Source organism: Chenopodium album, chromosome 24 (genome assembly GCF_948465745.1).
Source record: "Chenopodium album chromosome 24, dcCheAlbu1.1, whole genome shotgun sequence".
NCBI classification, from domain to species: Eukaryota; Viridiplantae; Streptophyta; class Magnoliopsida; order Caryophyllales; family Amaranthaceae; genus Chenopodium; species Chenopodium album.
In genome coordinates, this window is record NC_137857.1 from 23,078,141 (window position 1) to 23,094,108 (window position 15,968).

The 15,968-nt window shown below is 36.2% G+C and overlaps 1 protein-coding gene across 1 annotated transcript; it reads left to right on the forward strand.

The window, feature by feature from the left end:
* Window positions 1-341: 341 nt before the first annotated feature.
* Window positions 342-14,941, forward strand: LOC145611477 (transcriptional repressor ILP1-like). Its single transcript, XM_081666807.1, has 7 exons — window positions 342-471; window positions 904-2,088; window positions 3,679-3,846; window positions 9,059-9,735; window positions 9,910-10,192; window positions 10,293-10,582; window positions 14,459-14,941. The coding sequence occupies exons 2-7, from the start codon at window positions 973-975 to the stop codon at window positions 14,649-14,651; spliced, it is 2,727 nt and encodes a 908-aa protein (XP_081522933.1). The 5' UTR covers window positions 342-471; window positions 904-972; the 3' UTR covers window positions 14,652-14,941.
* The last annotated feature ends 1,027 nt before the right edge of the window (window positions 14,942-15,968 follow it).

Below are 15,968 nucleotides of genomic sequence, written 5' to 3' on the forward strand. Positions count from 1 at the left end.
TTACTGAACTGAAATTATTTTTACTGAAATTAAATTATTTTTACTGAATGAAATTATTTTTACTGATTTTCTATTATAATTCTTTTTTAAGAAAACTGAATTTTACTGAACTGAACTTATTTTTACTTAAATGAAATTAATTTTACTGAACCGAACTTATTTTTACTGTACTGAAATTATTTTTACTTAATATTATTTTTATAAGGTGAAAAGAATAGGGCCTTACACTAAACCCTTAAAAGGTATGAGTTGCCCATAATTAAACGATCCTACAAAGACCCAGCCCATTTATTTATTAAACGGATCTATCCCTTGAATAACTGTGACGGGTCATAGCCTCATAGGGATCCATATAATTGCTCTCTCAGATTAGTCAGATAACCATTGAAACGCACTCAACCTCCATTGAAGCGCAGTTGGCGTTCTCCGTTGAACCTAGTTCTTGTATCCTCCATTGAAGCAGCTTCTGAAGTAAGTTGTTTGTATTTGTTATCATCATATCAAATATCCCTAAAATTATGAGAACGATAATTGAATCAAATTTGGTTGCTAATGTATTGCACAACACTTTAATGTTACTATGAAATCAGAGCTCTTTTCCCTGCCTCAGGGACGGGCCTGATTGTCACTGCATTAAGTGTAGAGTTCCAAAATCTTAACTATTGCTTCTAAATTCTAAGATTATGAAACCATCATAACCAAAATAAAACAAGATTATGAGATTATTGAATCAAATATCCCTAAATTGTGTGTTTTTTCGAGATAATTGAATCAAATTTGGTTGCTAATGTATTGCCCAACCCTTTAATGTTAGGATTTAGTTATGAAATTAGACCTTAATTGTATTTATGTGCTTGTTTAGTCTACTGATTGTTGCTGAAAGAATGACCTTAATTGTAACAGGTAAACTTTATTGCACATTTAGATTAGATTAGATTGGGGATTATTGAGGGGGTTTTGGCAGTGGTATCAATGAGCTCTAGATCGAAAAATTTTCGTCGTCGAGTAGGTGATGACAATGAAGATAATGAAACTAGCAGTAATGGGGATCCATCTAAAACTCCCATGAAGCCGTCTTTGAACAAAGCTGCAGCTTCTAATAATAAACCAAAGAAAAGCCACCAAAAGCTTCTTAGTTTTGCTGAAGATGAAGAAAATGAGACCCCATTTTCTCGTCCACAAAAATCTTCCTCATCCCGTCTTTCCAAGTCCAGTTCCTCTCATCATATTACGTCTGTCAAGGATCGTCGTGGGTCTTCCTCGACTTCACTTCCCTCCAACGTCCAACCTCAAGCTGGCCAATATACAAAAGAAGTCCTCCTTGAGCTTCAAAAGAATACCAAAACCCTTGCTAGCTCTAGGCCGAGACCGGCTGCATCAGACACGAAACCTAGTTCTTCCTCAGAGCCTGTAATTGTTCTCAAGGGTCTTGTCAAACCAGTTTTAGAAACTGGGAGTGCTGGTGATGAGTTCAATGAAGACAAACTTTCAAGAAAAGAAGAGAATGCTTCTCTGACGAGGGAGAAGGATATGGATCTTCTAGATCAAGCAACAATTAATGCTATACGGGCAAAGAGGGAGAAACTTCGTCAATCACGGGCTGCAGCACCAGATTATATATCATTGGATTCTGGAAGCAATCATGGAGCTGCTGAGGGGTTAAGTGATGAGGAACCAGAATTCCAAACTCGAATTGCAATGTTTGGTGAGAAGATAGATGGTCCCAGAAAGGGTGTATTTGAGGATGTAGATGAAAGACCAATGCGTGCTGGGCAGGGTAGTCTGGAAGATGATGACGATGACGATGATGAGGAAGAGAGAAAATGGGAAGAGGAGCAGTTTAGGAAAGGTCTAGGCAAGAGAATGGAAGAAGGACCTACCGAAGTTAGCAGAAATGCATCATCTATTCAACCTCAAAGTTTCATGTACGCATCACCAATTTCTCATTCATCTGTTGCCAGTATTCCTGCTGGGCCACCTAGCATTGGAGGGGCAATTGGTAGTGTACAGGGTGCTGGGACAATGTCCATTTCTCAGCAGGCTAAAATTGCCAAACAAGCTTTTCAAGATAACTTGAAGAGACTTAAGGTATGTGCAATTTTTTCCTATTTTATCTTTTTTTTTTCAATAAACTTATTGAGGTATTGTGGAAATTCTAGATCGTAGTCAGGGGTGGAGAGGTAGAGAGAAAAAATTGGGTGGATAACTGTGTGAGACCCAACTCAAGATAAAATGTAGAGAACTTTTAATTGCTAAAAAGGAATAGGGCAAGTAAATCAGGATACCCAAAAAGAATATTGGAGCAAGTAAATGGAACAAAAGAAAGATTACACGGACAATATATTTTCTTTCTTTTACTTAGTTGTTATGGATATGTGCTCATATACACATTTAATAAAATACAACAATTATGACCATAATTCCAACCATTGTCACCTCATCACAAATGAATACTTGCTTGTGTAATTGTTTAACTCCTAAGGAAGTTATAAAAGTGAGAGTATTCATCTTAGACTCATAATCTTTTTTATTTTCTGTACTTCTTTAGTATAGATTGTGATCCTATAGCTAAGAGGCATACCCGTGTTCATAGTTTTTCCACCTGATAATGGGTGAATTTTATTTTTAACTTATTTGAAAACCTTGATTGATAATAATATACTTTGCCTCAAGGTGGAGAATGAAATGTCCATTATCCGGTAAAGAATTTCCTCCATCTGCTTAAGAAAAGATGATTGTATTTTAAATTTAGAGTATTTGTCACTTTTTTTCATGATGGTTGCATGTGCAGCTTGGGTAGTTTAACAAGCTCTAAATAGGAGTGTAGGATGAAGCCATGGAGGGTTTCGTATGTGCGAACTTTTTCTTCTCCTTATCCCCCCCCCCCCCCTCCCAAACTTTCTCTTTGTCCTCCCTACCCCTATATGAGTTAAGTGTGAGAGTTTAATGTTAGAGCTCCCTCATACCTTCAAAGTTTGGAATTTTTTCCTCACAAATGTCCCTAGAGTCCTATGGATTTGACTACCCATGTTTTCTCTTTGGATTTGATTTTTCAATGTTTAGTCTTTGGTTTCTCAAAGGACTGCTTCTCGTCATATCTTATAAAAAGAAAGAAAGAAAAGGAACTAGAGATGCTGATACTTTGGGATCTTCTACATATATATGTTAATCTGGATTTCAGTTTTTGTGGTCTAGTCTTATTTTTAACTTGATGATATTCTATTTTGTAATAAACTGTAAATACTGGTTATTTTATGCCAACTATCAGTAATGTGCATCAAGCTGTAAAAGAACTTTTTTTTTGTTAAAGAGCAAGCGTGTGGTGTAAGCTGCTGTGGACACATGATTATTATCAATCTTTTCTGTAATTCCAGCTTTGAGTGAAATTTACTTCAAAAGTAGAAATTGTCTCTTTCTTGAATGAAAACTAGTCGGAGTTTTAATGATATAAAAAAAATGGGTGGTATTTTTGCTGAATTGTGAAACATGAAGTCATGATGGCCATTTGTAAGGACTGTAACCCTGGTGTAATTTTGTTCTGCAATACGTAAATGTTAGGCATCTGTTTCCACACACCTTTTATGCTTGTGTTCATAATAACGCTGCAAGTTTTTATTCTTTGCCTTGTTGTGTTCTCATGTGTTTTTCTTGATTTCTGCTCCCTTTCTTTGTTTTTAGGAAACACATGCAAAAACCATGACTTCGCTGGCTCGTGTTGATGAAAGTTTATCTGCATCACTGACGAATATCACTGTGCTTGAGAAGTCTTCATCTGATGCTGGAGAGAAATATATATTTGTGCAAAGACTTCGTGACTTTGTTTCTGTCATATGTGACTTCTTGCAGGTAGGATAATATAGTATAGTATCTGATTCACTGCATTAATATCTCAAAGAGTTACTGGTGATTAAATGAATTTTTGAAGTAATAATTCTTGTAATGTTATAAATGCATACCTTTTCACATGGGAAGAAAAGTTTTTAATATTTTAATTAACTACTGAATGACTTCACTGCATCTTAAGTGCCGTATAAATATTAGAGTTACCAAAAGATGAGTATCTTAATCTCGATATTCATATAGAAATTGTGGCTTCATTTGACAAAGAGGACTTTTAGGAGGGTATTGCTTGACCTTTTGGTTGCTGAAGGTAGTCATTAATATAAATGCAGCTTTTACAGAGGTATATGATAAAGGAAAGGGTAGTATATGTATCTCTTCATCATATTTTAGGTGTCTGGTGTCGTCTAGGTTTGGGCAAAGACTATTGCATCAATGATTTGCAATCTCAATAGTTAGTAGCGTTGGCAAAAGTTGATCTTCTTGGATTCTAACCCATCTAATTAATTGAGCTAACTTGAATTGCCCCATTAAATAAATGTGTCAGGTTAGGGTGTTATTTGACTTATTTTGAGTCCGAAATCATGTATTAATTATTTACTTGTTTAGCCCTTTTACTTATATTCCCAAAATATTATATTAATAAATGTTAACCTAGAGAATATATACTTCCTCTGTTTTTATTAATCGCACCATTTAGTAGTATGGGCACAATATTTAATAAAAAGAGTAAAAGGTGGGGAATGTCAAATATGCTCATGTGATGCAAAATGAGAGAGAAAAGGTGGACTAATAATGGTTGTGATCACATGTGAACACAGATAGGGTATTTTGTGCGTGAACACAAGCCAAAAGTAAGTAAAACATACCAAATAAGGAAATGGTGCAATGATATGTAATTTCCCAAAAAGGAAATTAGTGCAATAAAAAAAATGGAGGAAGTAATATTTATGGAGACTTGTGCATCTGATTTGTTTATATATAATGATTTGGATAAAAAGATAATCATAAGCACATGGGTTAAACTATGTAATCCCCCGAACAAAGAGGTTTGTTTAGGGTAGAGTTTTCCTGCCCATTTAACAAAACGAATTAAGTTTGCGTCAGGATTTTCAGCTCGTATGCTATCAACTCAAACAGATAATGGATGTCTGCAGAAATTGTCATAAACCCATCTTGGTTTGTCAGGCCTAGTTATAGGGCTTATTCTGGTTATTTTACTTTCAGATCTTGTGTTTTTTATTATGGGTAATGAATGGCTGCTCTCTGCGATCGGGGTTAGTTTTTGATGAGGGCATTATTTGCTTAGCATTTGCAGCTTGCTCCATCATGCTACAATAGGTTCGTCAGAAGAAAGGTTATTAGGCTATGGAAAGGGGTTCCATTAGTAAAGACGAAAGAGAAATAAAGTGGATATAGAGAACTGAGGGATGAATTTGGATTAAGATCACATTTTTGAGGCTGGGTGTTGCATTAAGGTTTTTATTTTATACATGAAGTATTAAATTATATTTTGAATAAATTTCATGTTGGTCACTACTAAATCAGGATTGACTAGAAATGTAGAACATGGGGGACCAGACAAACACCTCATTAAAGTTACTTTAACAATTGACTTGTTCTACTATGGTTTTCTACGTAATTATTCATGCTGTTTTTTGTTTTTTTTTTTGTATTTTTTTTTTGTTTTTTTTTGGGGAATAAATCACAACTGAAAGAATCAATGTTTTTGTCTTTTTTACTAAGCAAATGAAAAAGAGATTGGAATAAATCACAACTGAAAGAATCATTGTTTTTGGCTTATTTAAAAAGCAAATGAAAAAGAGAATACTTAGACCCTTTTTTAGCCGTAGTTCTCCCTCAGTCCCATTTTTAAGTACCTCTTTCTCTTATTTCATGGGTTTTAATGCGAATGAAGTATAAAGCATGTGAGAAGTACATTGGGCATAATTATACAAAATAAAATATTTTGTTTTCTAGTGGAGACAATAATGAAAAAATATGTGGGCACCAATTTTATACAGCGAATTTAGGGAAGTTTAGTATGTTAAAAGGTATAAAGTGGGGATATGTAGGTAATCATACATGAAACAAAAATAGAAATAGGCGCTTTATTTTAGGACACCCAATTAGTAAAACAGACACTTTATAATGAGGTGAAGCGAGTAATATTTTAGATCTGTAAATTCGATGAACAATCCTAATTGTTGCAAATCTAAGTACCTATTTCTCGTATATCATGGGTTTTCATGTGAATGAAGTATAAAAAGCATGTGAGAAGTACATTGGGGATAATTATACAAAATAAAATATTTTGTTTTCTAGTGGAGACAATTATGAAAAAACATGTGGGCACCAATTTTTAACAGGGAATTTAGGAAAGTTATGTTAAGAGGTATAAAGTGGGGGTGTGTAGGTAATTATACATGAATCAAAAATAGAAATAGGCACTTAATTTTAGGACACCCAATTAGTAAAAAAAACACTTTATAATGAGGCAGAGCGAGTAGTAGTTTAGATCTCTAAATTCGATGAACAATCCTAATTGTTGCAAATTTAAGTACCTATTTCTCGTATTTCATGGGTTTTAATGTGAATGAAGTATAAAATGCATGTGAGAAGTACGTTGGGGATAATTATACAAAATAAAATATTTTGTTTTCTAGTGGAGACAATAATGAAAAAGCATGTGGGCAGGGAGTTTAGGGAAGTTTAATATGTTAAAAGGTATAAAGTGGGGGTATGTAGGTAATTATACATGAAACAAAAATAGAGATAGGCACTTAATTTTAGGACACCCAATTAGTAAAACAGATACTTTATAATGAGACGGAGCGAGTAATAGTTTAGATCTGTAAATTCGACGAACAATACTAATTGTTGCAAATTTGGGATTACAAAAGGAATACCAAAAGCTCATCTCATTATTTAACAATGAGTTGTAGTTACAAGGCCTATCCTTAAACCTAACAATCAAATAGAATTGAAATTGTGGCTAGGATTATGTCATTTACTTATGAATATATGATTGTGAGCCATATACTCTTGGTAACAACAACAAAGGTGGTGTCACCCATATCATTGGGTAATTTTTTAAAAAATGAAGAAAACTCTAGTGACTCTTAAGAAATTAATTCTAGATTTCAGCTACACCAAAATGTCATAAGTTGGAACCTGAGACCTTGACGAGTGGATCTAATTTAAGATAACCAAGTCTTTATATGAGTGCTGAAGAGGAGGTGGCTAAAAAATTATTCCTCCTTATGGAAGAAATTGCAATTACTATTAATGAAAATGTACATTCTCTTTGGAACTTTAGCTCCTGCGTGTTTCCGTCTAATTTGGTAACCTGGTCTATCTTTCTCTACAACATTTTACCGCTATCTGTCATGACTTATTATGTATTTACATGGAATTAGAATAAGTTGCTTGTTTAATTGGAGAGAGTTTGTGTAGTTGGTCATACTTTTTTGTTGTTAAGAGTTAATTTACGATAGTTCCCCATGCTGTCAAAACGTTAAAAAGGAAGAAATATAAATAGTGAGTTTGTTTGCTTGTTGTATGGGGAGGGGGGAAGGGGGAAGTGGGGTGGGTGGGTGAGGAGTGTTGCTATATTTACTGTTGTGGAAATGAAGAGGAGTTGCTGGTAGGGAAGAGATTATGATAGTTGAGTGTTTTGGAAGAGTCCAAATGTCCACGTCGATTCCCCTTGGTACTATGCAACATCCATTGCAAGTTTGAGTAAGGCTAACCATTGTTGGGACCAAGATTATGTGCCTAGTAGAATCTGACAATTGTCCACGGTTGGCTATATTTAATTCGTCCCTGAAACCGATGTGATGCTGAGCCATAAAGTGGAGCAAAGGAGAGGTGGAGGAGGAAATATTATTGCTATTTTATTTTTAAAATTTGATATCTATACAAAAATTTTACGATCTGGTGTAATTTGCACTTTAGAATATTTCAAAGCACGGTTGGCTATATTTAATTCGTCCCTGAAACCGATGTGATGCTGAGCCATAAAGTGGAGCAAAGGATAGGTGGAGAAGGAAATATTATTGTTTTTTTATTTTTAAAATTTGATATCTATACAAAAATTTTACGATCTGGTGTAATTTGCACTCCAGAATATTTCAAAGCAATCCAAGGAAATCCTCTAAACCTTGATGTATTGCCCTAAAGTCGAATTTGATGTCTATGGAAAAAAATCTTATTTTGATTTGCTGTAGGAATTCTGAAATAATTTTATTAGAGCCTGAGTACAAATAAGAATGCCTTGGATTTGCCGAAGTGAAACCTTGCATTTGTTGGAAAGGTTCATTTGTGAGTTTTGGTCTATCCTTCTCTACAACGTTTTACCACTGAATATATCTGTCATGACTTATTATGTATTTACATGTTGGAATTGGAGAGAGTTTGTGTAGTTGGTCATACTTTTTGTTGTTGTTAAGAGTTAATTTATGACAGTTCCCCATTCTGTAAAAACGCTAAAAAGGAAGAAATATAAATAGTGAGTTTGTTTGCTTGTTGTATGGGGAGGGGGGAAGGGGGAAGTGGGGGATTGTTGCTATACTGATTGAATTCAGGATTATTTTCACCTGTCACGCTCAAGTTAAGGGTTGGGGGAACCTTTTGTTAGGGATGAGGCAACCTCCCCTTGGGGCACCTTGTTGAAATTTTCCCTTGATATGGTGATCTAAATCTTTTAGAGGATCTTCCCGGTTTTAGGAATTAATTGCCACACTCTTACGCCTTCTGTATCATTTTTGCTGTCTTAACTACTTGGGATAAAATAATAAAAATAAAAAAACCTGTATTCAAGAACTACATTTACAACCACCTCAGTCATGAAGACCATTCCCTCTATTTTCTAGTCAAAGTAACTAAGCTACAAATTTTTCGGGTCAAAGCAAAATAAATAATGCCATAATTTGGTGTTAGGATGATTTTTTAATTTCCCCTTTGGGGGGTATTGCTAATTGCAGTTCCAGTTGAGGGACAACTGTAAATTTGGGATTTGAAGACAAATTAACACAGTGCTTATATTTGTTACTTCTGAAGTTTGTTTTTAAGATTCTTTTTTTTATTCTACAAATGATTGCCTGCTTCTGCTTCTCAGTTACCTTTTCCTGCTTCTCTGGCATCAACATCTGTCCGTTTTTACTTTTGTGATCCCCCATTTTGATGTATTCTAGCTAATTTTGTTGCAATCTTTCAGCATAAAGCTCCTTACATAGAGGAACTTGAAGAACATATGCAGCAACTCCACAAGAAACGTGCTTTGACTATCTTTGAAAGACGAGCTGCTGATAATGATGAGGAAATGGCAGAAGTGCAAGCAGCTGTAGAGGCAGCTATGTCAGTTTTAGGAAAGGGTGGTGGCAATGCTGCTACAGTTGCTGCCGCCACTAGTGCAGCTCAGGCTGCAGCTGCTACTATCAAGCAACAAAAAACCTTTCCGGTGAAGTACGATGAATATGGTAGAGATGAAAATTTGCAAAAGCGTTTGGATATGGCTCGGAGGGCTGATGCTCGACAGCGTAGGAGATCTCGGTTAGATATTAAGAGAATGTCATATGTTGGAAATGACAACTCCTATCCAATGGAAGGTGAATCTAGCACTGATGAGAGTGACAATGAGAGTGAAGCTTATAAGTCAAATCGTGATTTGCTGCTTCAGACAGCTTCAGAAGTGTTCAGTGACGCAGCTGAAGAATATTCACAACTTTCTTCAGTTAAAGAAAGATTTGAAAGGTGGAAGAGATTGTACTTGGATAGTTATCGTGATGCTTATATATCATTGAGCATTCCATCTATCTTCTCTCCATATGTGAGATTAGAGCTGTTAAAGTGGGACCCTCTACATGAAGAGGTTGACTTTTCCGACATGAGATGGTATGTAAGTACCCACTTTTCTCTGGCTGATTGCGGTATTGGTGGGTTAAATATAATGTTATTTACTGCTGGGCCATATGCCCCATATCTCACTTGATAAAGCTTATAATTTTCTCCAGCTGTTTTGTCTCGTAGTTTTGTGCGTCTCTGATAGGTGTTATATGGTTTTTGCAGGCATTCTCTACTCTTTGATTATGGTGTTCCAGAAGATGGAAGTTACTTAAGTCCTGATGATGCAGATGCTGATCTAGTCCCTGGATTAGTGGAGAAGGTGGCACTTCCCATATTGCATCATGACATAGCTCACTGCTGGGATTTGCTTAGTAGTAGAGAGTCAAAGAATGCTGTTTTAGCAACAACCTTAATCATCGATTACATTCCTGCCTCAAGTGAGGCCCTCAAGGAACTTATAGCTGCCATTCGTACTCGGCTAACTGAAGCAGTTGCGAATCTTGTGGTACTTTGGAAACCTGCACAGAACCCTTAGCACTAATAAATGTGCAATGTGAATGTTACTGTAGAATGAGATATTTACTTTATTTTCTGTTGTGTTACAGGTTCCTACGTGGAGTACAGTTGCTATGAAAGCTGTGCCAAATGCTGCAAGAGTTGCAGCATATCGATTTGGTGTGGCAATTCGATTGGTGAGGAACATCTGCATGTGGAAAGATATACTTGCTTTGCCGGTTTTGGAGAAGCTTGTTCTTGATGAACTTTTGGGTGGAAAAATACTTCCGCATGTTCAAAACCTTATTCCTGATATTCATGATGCAATTACTAGAACCGAGAGAATAATTGCTTCACTAAATGGGGTGTGGTCCGGTGCAAGTGTTACAGCCACACGCAGGTAATCTTCTGATGCCAAGGCTTGTGTAATATCTGGAAAATTGTTTGCCTGGTTGTAGTGTCTGATCTACTCTATCCTAGTTTCTATCTATTGAAGGTGGAAATGTAGGCTTTCATTTTATTTGTTCCTTTTTTTGAATTTTGATATTAGTTATCCCAAGCTTTACTCATCTTCATACACTTATCCCATGTTTTAGTGGGTCCTTTTCATAAAAGTCTTAGGTATTACCTCTATGGTTTTGGTAGGTCTTTATAGGTGTGTAGTGTACTCCCTCTGTTTCATAATAATTACAACACTATCCTTTTATGTTCGTTTCATATAAATGTATTACTTCCTTATTTTGTGTGGACACATTACTATTTTATTATCTCTCCCCAACAAACCCCACTTGCACATATTTGTCTTTGTACTTTTATTACTACCTCCGTTTCATAAAATAACAATTTCCAAAAACGGAAACTACACATTATGTGCAACAAAAAAAAAAACTTTCCTAATATAGTAAAATTTTTTTTGTATGAATTTACCAACATACCCTTACTTAACTTCAATAAACCACCTATTAACTTATTAACCTAAATTAATTTTTTAATAATTAAACCCTAACCCATATTCTCTCTCCTCCCTCATAGCCTACATCCACCACCATCACCAAGACACCAACTTTTCTCTCTCCTCCCTCTCAACCACCAGCAACATACTTTTCTCTCTCATCCCTCTCAAGAGTCTCAACCACCAGCAACACACTCCACCACCACCTCTCAGATCCAGCGCCACCTCTTACTCGTGACAGTCGCCGCCCCTTACTCGTGAAACTCGCCGCCTCTTACTCATGACAGTCACCGGCGCTTTTCTCCTCCCTGATGAAAGTCGCCGGTTTCTTGCTTCCCTTATCAAAGTCGATCCTCCTAGAAATTCAGATCTAAGTGAAAATTGTGATAGGGTTTTGGACTTGCTTCCCTTATCAAAGTGGCCGGTCCTCCTTGAAATTCAGATCTAAGCGAAAATGGTGATAGGGTTTCGGATCTAGGTGGGGTGGGGTTTTTGGTGGCTGCGACTTAGGTGAGGTGGGGTTTTTGGTGGTTATGATGCGTGAGATCGTGGGGTGCGTGAGATCGTGGGGTGCGTGAGAACGTGGTGGGTTTTTGGTGGTTTCGGATCTTGTGGTGGTGCGTGAGAAGGTGGTTACACGGTGGGCTTTTGGTGGTTGTGAGTTGGGTAGGGTGGGTTTTGGGCATGATTCAGATCTTGTGGTGGTGAGAGGGTAGTCGAATGTGTCGAAGGTGGTCTTGCGGTGGTCGTGGTGCTGGAGTATGTGGGTGTTGGCGGTGGTAGGGTGGTCGGATGTGTCGAAGGTGATGTTACTGGTGGAGAATGTGGGTTTTGGCGATGCTAGGGTGGGCATAGTGGTGGGTGGTTTGGTGGGGGCAGAGGTTTTGGTAGAACGTGAATTAAACCTTAATAACCTACACTTTTGTTGATCTATATTTATCAAATTCTGTCTTGGGAAACGTGAATCCTAGTTTGTTGCAGATTTTATGAAACGAAGGTAGTATTTTTCTTTCCTAACAACCCCACTTACACTCTTTTATTAGAATGATCTCTCCTAACAATTAAATATAGCCCACTAACTTTTCTCTATATTATAAAATTCCTCCTTTGGTCCTCGCCTATATTTTTCCTAAAATTTAATGCAATGCCTAGTGTTGTGATTATTGTACAATGGAGGGAGTGTTGGATTATAACATTTGTTTTTATTTTAAGAGGTTCCTCCTTATGCTTGGGAATATTCTTGAATAATCATAAGTTAGGATTATTTAATAGTAAAAATTAGTTCTAATAATCCAACCTTTTGTTGGTTCGCTGATAATTTTTCAATTTTTTTTTAATTTTTCATTTTAATTTTTTTTTTTTAATTTGCTAATAACCCAACCTTTTGTACCCATTGTCTAATTGAAATGACCATAAGTAAAGGGGTCATGTTTGCTTAATAGGCTTCACTCACCTAGTAAAATGAATCTATTGATAATTAAGGCTAGGCTTCATTTGCCTGGCACAACAAAGTGTCTTTGTAGTGTTTCATGTGTAAAACAACATAGAACATCCCTGGCAAAATTTCTAATTTTTATTTATTTGTTTTATTTGTTTTTTTTTTGACACGTATTCCTATATGGGATATATCTTTTTAGTTGACACGTTTCTCTTTTTGGTAAGTTTTGTGATGTTAAGTTCCTATATTGCCCTTACTAAAACAACTCCACCCCACCCCTCCCACATCAAATTCATTTTCTTACTTTTGTATTCCTCACTCTCTTCAACTAAAACATTTTCATTGTCATTTTCGATCTGCCACCACTACCTCCTCAACTCCCTCACTCCTTATCATCGGCATTTCCACCATCCCCACCTTCACATGGTTCCCCTATCCCCCTCTTTTCTTAACCCTCAACGCAGCCCTAACCAACGACATTATCACAGTCGAACCATGGTGGCTGGAGGTTTTAGGTCTAAAATCATATAGCCAAATTCGACTTCCATGCCATCGATTTTGTGAAAAAATACTCATGACGGTGGTCGGTGGAGGTTGTAATTTTTCTATCTCCTTTCTTTTCTTTGTTACAATTCTTGGGGATGATGGTATGGGGCACTTGAAGATATGGCGTTATACATTGGAATTTATCTTTTTTTTTTTTTGAATGTTTAAAAATACTTCGAAGTAGGTCCTAGTAGTTTATGGAGTTTTTTTTTCCCTCACCAAATTTACGGTGTATATGAATCTGAATCAGTGATAGTTTTATGGTGGTGGTGTAAATGATGTTGGTGTTTAAACGGTGTTGTTGTGAGTGACGGTGGCGGATTCATCGGGGGTGGTGAGGTGTAAACAGCGAGGGTGGTGTGGCTCTCAGACAGTTAGCAAAGGGGATTGATATGCAGTTTGGTACTTTGGTGACTAGAGGTATTATTGTCTTTTACCATCCTTTGACACAATTAATATGGAGTCAAAATGAAATGTTAACTAAAAACAAAGGAAGTACTATTCTTTTCTGATTGCGGCCTTTTTTCAAGCTCATATTCTCTCCTATTATGCTTCATCCGTTTCAAAATAATTAATCTATAGCATGTTGGACTCATTGTTTGAGGAAGCAATAAGAGAAGATTAGCATACCATTTTATACAAATAACTGAAAAGTTAGAACCATATCATCTCAATCCACTCTCTTATTGGTTCCCCTCAACACTTTATACAAATAACTAAAAACGACCTTTCTCTATTCGTTTCTAGATGCTTTGCAATTCTATGATTCATGAATCTGTTCAGGCTTTAATTACCTATCCTCATTAGGTTTTTTTTTTATATTTTTTTTATTATGTAGGTTCTTTGGTATTATAGGTAATTCTCTAGTTGGGGCTTGAGGGGATGAGAAAGGATGTGATGAGGGTGGAAGTGACAGTCAGGACATAAGGAGCTGTTTGAGTGGGGCAGGGTCTGTTGGATGGAAATCTGTTGGGGTGATTAGTCGTTTAGACCCATTTCTTAAGTGTAATTATTTACCACACTTTCCCAAAGGTAACCAATCCCTAAGCATATAGTATAAAGTGTTGGAAATATAGATTCGACGACCATTTTCATTACTTGTGTGGTTTGAGGGGTTCAATTTATTTGTATTATTACCCTTCCCTGCTCTTGCTCTCCTTAAGCCATTATTTGTTTCCATTTCCTTACCTCTTAAACTAATAATCAACATGCTTTAAAGTTGTTTTGGTTCTATGCAATCAATGCTTTGATACTCTTTGTGCATTAAAGATCTTTGTACAGTCATCTTTTTGTTTGGTTTCAGAAAACTTATATTTTCATATATTATGATTGTCATGCAGTCATAAGTTGCTGCCGCTGGTTGATTATGTACTGAAGCTTGGGAAGACTTTGGAGAAGAAGCATGCATCAGGACTACCGGAGAATGAAATTGGTGTCCTTGCCCGGCGTCTGAAAAAGATGCTTGTTGACCTGAATGAGTATGATAAGGCCAGAGCAATTTTAAGAACTTTTCATCTCAAAGAAGCTCTATAATCTTGTCTTTTGTTATCCAGGGTTTTTTTATTTGTGTATTTTTTTATAATACAATATATACATATATACTAATAGAATATTGTCCTGTAAGTTTTTCATTGGGTTTTTGAAGTATAGAGTACAACAGAGGGAGTGATATTATAGGTATGATATCAAACACATAGGCCATGTTTAGTTCACCTTATAAACATCCTTGTCAAAAAAATTCTAGAATACTGATGTATTCTTTTTTCTTCTCTGACTTACTTTTATGTGAAAATAAGAGGTTCTAATGATCGTCCTTCATCTCATTAGCTCGTGCACGTGCAAACCAATAGAATTCCTCAAGTCTTCGTAAATCAGTTCACACTCCTATAACATTCTAGCTATAACATTTTAGATTTTTTTTTTTTTTTTTGACTATTATGAATTTCTTTTTTAAGCTACTGAATGTCTTAGCAAGCTAGCAGACCACTTCGATAAACCTTCAGCACATGACATAATTCATTCATGAGGACAATACACCGTTTCCTTCTTTGTCAAGACATTCACAAACCATAGTATTCGGAGTTGTACCTCTTTGTCATGTAAAAATGTTGTCAATTGCTTCATGAAAAGCATTTATTAACCTTTCCCGTCTAACCACCCCTCCATCCTCATTCATGCTCACAATCTCATTAAAATCATCAAACATAATGCATGTAATACTACAATCAGAGTGTAAATTAATTACCATCTCCCAAGTCTTATGTTTATTTTTAGTCTCCAGCCAACCGTACACACCTATTGCTTTCCATATAGGAATGCCTACACTATTCAAAACGTCAACTGTAAAGTGGTGAATAGAGTAGGAAATTATCGATATCCCAACATTCCTATACTTATAACACGTTCCACCCGCTCTTCCATTACAATTTATACACAACCCATATCATACCCACATTGCTTCTTTATTCTCTCCAAAATACAACTATCAATTTTTGTCTCCATTAAAAAGACAATGTTTAGCCTCTTTCTCTAACATATGTCACAGAGAATTCTTACATCCTAAGGGCTCCCAAGCCCTCGGACATTCCAACTTAGAATTTTCATTGTCATTCAAGGGTTTGCTCCTCGCCAACACCCTATACATGATTTATATTATCAGCAGTAGAATTAGCATCTGCACCCTGCAATCTCTTTGCCTCCTCCCGTCCTTCATCACTCTCCACATCAGCATTTATTTAAACTAAATTTATTTTTAACCCACCAGCAACCTTACCCCTTTATTATGTATTCCTCATCCACACACTCCTTCATTAGAGCATCCTCACTACGCACCCTATTACTCGTGTTTGA

Excerpts from the sequence above, each read along its gene's own strand:
- LOC145611477 (XM_081666807.1), top strand. The coding sequence starts at position 973 with ATGAGCTCTAGATCGAAAAATTTTCGTCGTCGAGTAGGTGATGACAAT. Across the intron at positions 10,193-10,292 it reads AAGCAGTTGCGAATCTTGTG|GTTCCTACGTGGAGTACAGT; the intron begins GTACTTTGGAAA and ends GTTGTGTTACAG. Across the intron at positions 10,583-14,458 it reads AGTGTTACAGCCACACGCAG|TCATAAGTTGCTGCCGCTGG; the intron begins GTAATCTTCTGA and ends ATTGTCATGCAG.